We start from the raw sequence: 4,250 nt of genomic DNA on the forward strand, positions 1-4,250 counted from the left end.
CAGTACCCAGGCTCGCAACCATCTATAATTCCAGTCCCAGGGGATACGACACCTTCTTCTGGCCTCCAGTTACCAGGCACTAAATGATGCACAGACATACAGGAAGGCAAAATATTACAAATACATTAAAGGCTAGGCTTAAAGGCATGCACCACCACATCTAGCCTCAGTAATTTCTTTTAAACCTCTCCAGAAGATATTTAGTTGTTTTTGTTGTTGTTGTTGTTGTTTTGTTGTTGTTTTTTGACAGGATTTCTCAGTGTAGCTTTGGAGCCTGTCCTGGAACTTGCTCTGTAGACCAGGCTGGCCTCGAACTCACAGAGATCCACCTGCCTCTGCCTCCAGAGTGCTGGGATTAAAGGCGTGCGCCACCACTGCCCGGAGAAGATACTTCACATTACAAGAGGGAAATAGCTTTTGTGACGGGCGGCGGACGAGGACGGACCGCCATGAAGGCCTCGGGCACGCTCCGGGAGTACAAGGTGGTGGGGCGCTGTCTGCCTACCCCGAAATGCCACACGCCACCCCTGTACCGAATGCGCATCTTCGCCCCCAACCACGTGGTGGCCAAGTCCCGCTTCTGGTATTTCGTGTCGCAGCTGAAGAAGATGAAGAAGTCGTCGGGAGAGATCGTGTACTGCGGGCAGGTGTTTGAGAAATCACCGCTGCGTGTGAAGAACTTCGGCATCTGGCTGCGCTATGACTCCCGCAGCGGCACACACAACATGTACCGCGAGTACCGGGACCTGACCACCGCTGGAGCCGTCACACAGTGCTACCGGGACATGGGTGCCCGGCACCGTGCCCGCGCGCACTCCATCCAGATCATGAAGGTGGAGGAGATTGCTGCGGGCAAGTGCCGCCGGCCGGCCGTCAAGCAGTTCCACGACTCCAAGATCAAGTTCCCGTTGCCACATCGTGTGTTGCGGCGCCAGCACAAGCCTCGCTTCACCACCAAGAGGCCCAACACCTTCTTCTAGACCCAGAGACCCACTGAATAAAACTCCAGAGAGTCCTGAAAAAAAAAAAAAAAAACAAGAGGGAAATAGTAACTTTAGAGGTAAGAAACATCAATCACCAGGGATGAGAGAAATCCTCAGCAGGTTATTTTTAAAAATATTATAATTTGTCTAATTATGTGTATGCATTAATACATGCTATGGTGCTTCTTTTTTTTTTTAATTTATTTATTTATTACATATACAGTATTCTGCTTTTGCACATATGCCTGCAAGCCAGAAGAGGGCACCAGATCTCATTACAGATGGTTGTAAGCCACCATGTGGTTGCTGGGAATTGAACTCAGGACCTCTGGAAGAACAGCCAGTGAGTGCTCTTAACCTCTGAGCCATCTCTCCAGCCCGCTATGGTGCTTCTTTTTTTTTTTTTTTTTTTTTTTTTTCGAGACAGTGTTTCTCTGTGTAGCTTTGCGCCTTTCCTGGGACTCACTTGGTAGCCCAGGCTGGCCTGGAACTCACAGAGATCCGCCTGGCTCTGCCTCCCGAGTGCTGGGATTAAAGGCGTGCGCCACCACCGCCCGGCTGGTGCTTCTTTGGAACAGCTTTCAGAAGATGTTTCTATCCTTCCACTATGTGGATCCTAGAGATGGAACTCAGGTCATCAGGTCAGGCTTGGTATCAAGTGCCCTTGCCCCCTAAGCTACCTTAGTAGCTTAGTACTTCCTTGCCAGCTTAGTACTTCCCAAAGCAAAGGGCACAAATTCACTTCTATATGTCCTTGACAAAAATACCTCAACTAATTTTAGTTAATTTTGAAAGATTTGTTTCTTTTCTTGTGTATGTATGTATGTATGCTTGAGTGTATGTATGTGCGCACCATGTGTGTGCAGGGATGCTTGGAGGCCAGAAGAGGGCCCAGGACTGGAGTTGATGACCACTGTGAGCCATCATGTGGGTGCTGGGGATTAAATCCTGGTCCTAAGGAAAAGTAGCCAGTGCTCTTAACTACTGTACCATCTCTCCAGCCCCTACTATTCTTTTCCTCTTATCAAAAAACTTTAGAGACGAGTATAGTGGTACTTGCCTTTAATCCTGTGTGAGAGCCAAAGTTTTAATTGCTATGCCTTAGAGAGCCATGAAACAAAAATCGTCTCTGGTCTGCAAGCCCAAGGACAGATAGTTCCTGAAATGCTGGAGGCTGTTGTGTATGGAGATAACAAGCCACAGGTTTTCACTCCCTAAACAAGTTTGTTTGATCCATCTGCACTGGGTGTGCTCCATCACAGGTGGGCGGGAGGTTCACAGGCAGGAAATATGTCAGGATGTACACTTGCTGCTGATTAGACCTGATGGGAAATGCAATGAATTGTGGGTTTTCCTTCTTTTTTATTTTTATTTTTTTTATTTTATTTTTTTTTTTAAAGATTTTATTTATTTATTTATTATGTATACAGTGTTCTGCCTGCATGTATGCCTGCAGGCCAGAAGAGGGCACCAGATCTCATTACAGATGGTTGTGAGCCACCATGTGGTTGCTGGGAATTGAACTCAGGACCTCTGGAAGAGCAGTCAGTGCTCTTAACCTCTGAGCCATCTCTCCAGCCCCCGGGTTTTCCTTCTTAAGCCACTACAAACCTTGACTCAGGGCCATTTCCTGGGAACCTGGGTATGGACCTAACCAGAGCCTATCCACCTGGCCAATATTTAATTAAAAGTTGCTTCAAATTTGGTAGTGGTCTTATTCTCCATCAGTGGGATTAACACCCAGCACTAGGGAGACAGAGGCAGACAGATCTCTGTGAGTCTGAGGCCAACCTGATCTACATAGTGAGTTCCAGGACAGCTATAATGAAACTCTGTCTTAGAAAAATCAATCAATCAATCAATCAATAAATTAATTAAAAACTTTGGGTTGCTAAGCCAGTGAGACCATTCAGAGGGTAAAGGTACTTTCTGTGTAGGCCTGGTGACCTAGGTTAATCCCTAGAATATCAATTTAAATGAAGGGGGAAGGAGAAAATCACCTATACAAAGTTAATCCCCAGACATCCATGTGGCTGCCGCACTCCCACCCACCCACCCTCACCCATACACACACTAATAATAATATAATAGAGGGTTTGGGGATTTAGCTCAGTGGTAGAGCGCTTGCCTAGCAAGCGCAAGGCCCTGGGTTCAGTCCTCAGCTCTGACCAAAAAAAAAAAAAAAAAAAAATAGAAAAATTTTAAAAACAAAAAAGCCACTTTACTGTTTTCCCCTTATATCTATTTGTTCAATAACCAATCAAAGTAAATATTCCTTTTTATTATTTTTATTTGTTTGGTTTTTCAAGACAAATGTTTCTATGTATAGCCCTAGCTGTCCTAGAACTCACACTGTAGACCAGGCTGACCTCAAACTCAGATCTGCCTGTCTCTGCCTCCCAAGTGCTGGGATCAAAGGCGTACACCACCACCACCTGGCATTTCTTTATAGTGTATTTGCAACCTGCAATGGTATTCTCTTTTATTTCTGATGCCTTCTGTGTATGTGGGTCTCAAACTTGGATCACACTAAGATTATCTGGAGAATGCGAATAACTAAAGAGGCCTGCCTCCCATCCTCCAGAAAAATCTGTTTAATTAGTCTAGGGGACAGCATGGGTTTTCAGAGTTTTAAAAACATTTGAAGTAATTATAGCATATAGCCAAGTTTGAGAACCATTGCATTGCATTTATAATTAGTGAAGCATTGCCAGAGACAGAATCTTTTGTCATAGAAATGACAAAATGAGACTGAGCCAAATGTGCAAGAAGTTTCGTGGAACTTCGACTCATGAGCAGAGAGGATGCAGCACTGACCAAAGAGATCAGACATCTCCCTGGACAAAGAGAGGAGTAAGCGTCTATTGATTGGCTGGGGTGGACTAACAGGCCAGCCTCATCTTGCCTGGAGGACTTCAGGTGCTTAAGCTGGTGCAGCTGCGGGGGAAAACAAAATGAGGCTGAGATCAAAGAAAACACATACCAAGCTTTTAACAGTGAGCAGGCTAAGCAAGGGGCTTCGCTTATTGGCTTTCTGTCCTCTGTGGCGGAATCTGACTTTCTCAAAATAATGTGAGTGATCTAAAGAGGTGTTCGGAAGATCTGAATATCGGAGAGACCGATGAGAGACGTGGGAACCATCACCATATTGACGGTAATGTAGGGTCCGAGGAACCGCTGAAGGCAGACACCAGACTCAAATAGTGTGCAAGAACAAAGATCGTTTAGTTTATTATACCTCATGCATGTGGGGTCACTCACCTGTAT

General features: G+C 45.5%; 1 protein-coding gene across 1 annotated transcript; it reads left to right on the forward strand.

The window, feature by feature from the left end:
- Nucleotides 1–420: 420 nt before the first annotated feature.
- LOC131916407 (large ribosomal subunit protein eL20) lies at nt 421–1,015 on the forward strand. The gene has a single exon (XM_059269740.1). The coding sequence runs from the start codon at nt 450–452 to the stop codon at nt 978–980; it is 531 nt and encodes a 176-aa protein (XP_059125723.1). The 5' UTR covers nt 421–449; the 3' UTR covers nt 981–1,015.
- Nucleotides 1,016–4,250: the final 3,235 nt, after the last annotated feature.

Source organism: Peromyscus eremicus, chromosome 8a (genome assembly GCF_949786415.1).
Source record: "Peromyscus eremicus chromosome 8a, PerEre_H2_v1, whole genome shotgun sequence".
Lineage (NCBI taxonomy): Eukaryota > Metazoa > Chordata > Mammalia > Rodentia > Cricetidae > Peromyscus > Peromyscus eremicus.

Coding starts and splice junctions, on each gene's coding strand:
- LOC131916407 (XM_059269740.1), top strand. CDS start 450: ATGAAGGCCTCGGGCACGCTCCGGGAGTACAAGGTGGTGGGGCGCTGT.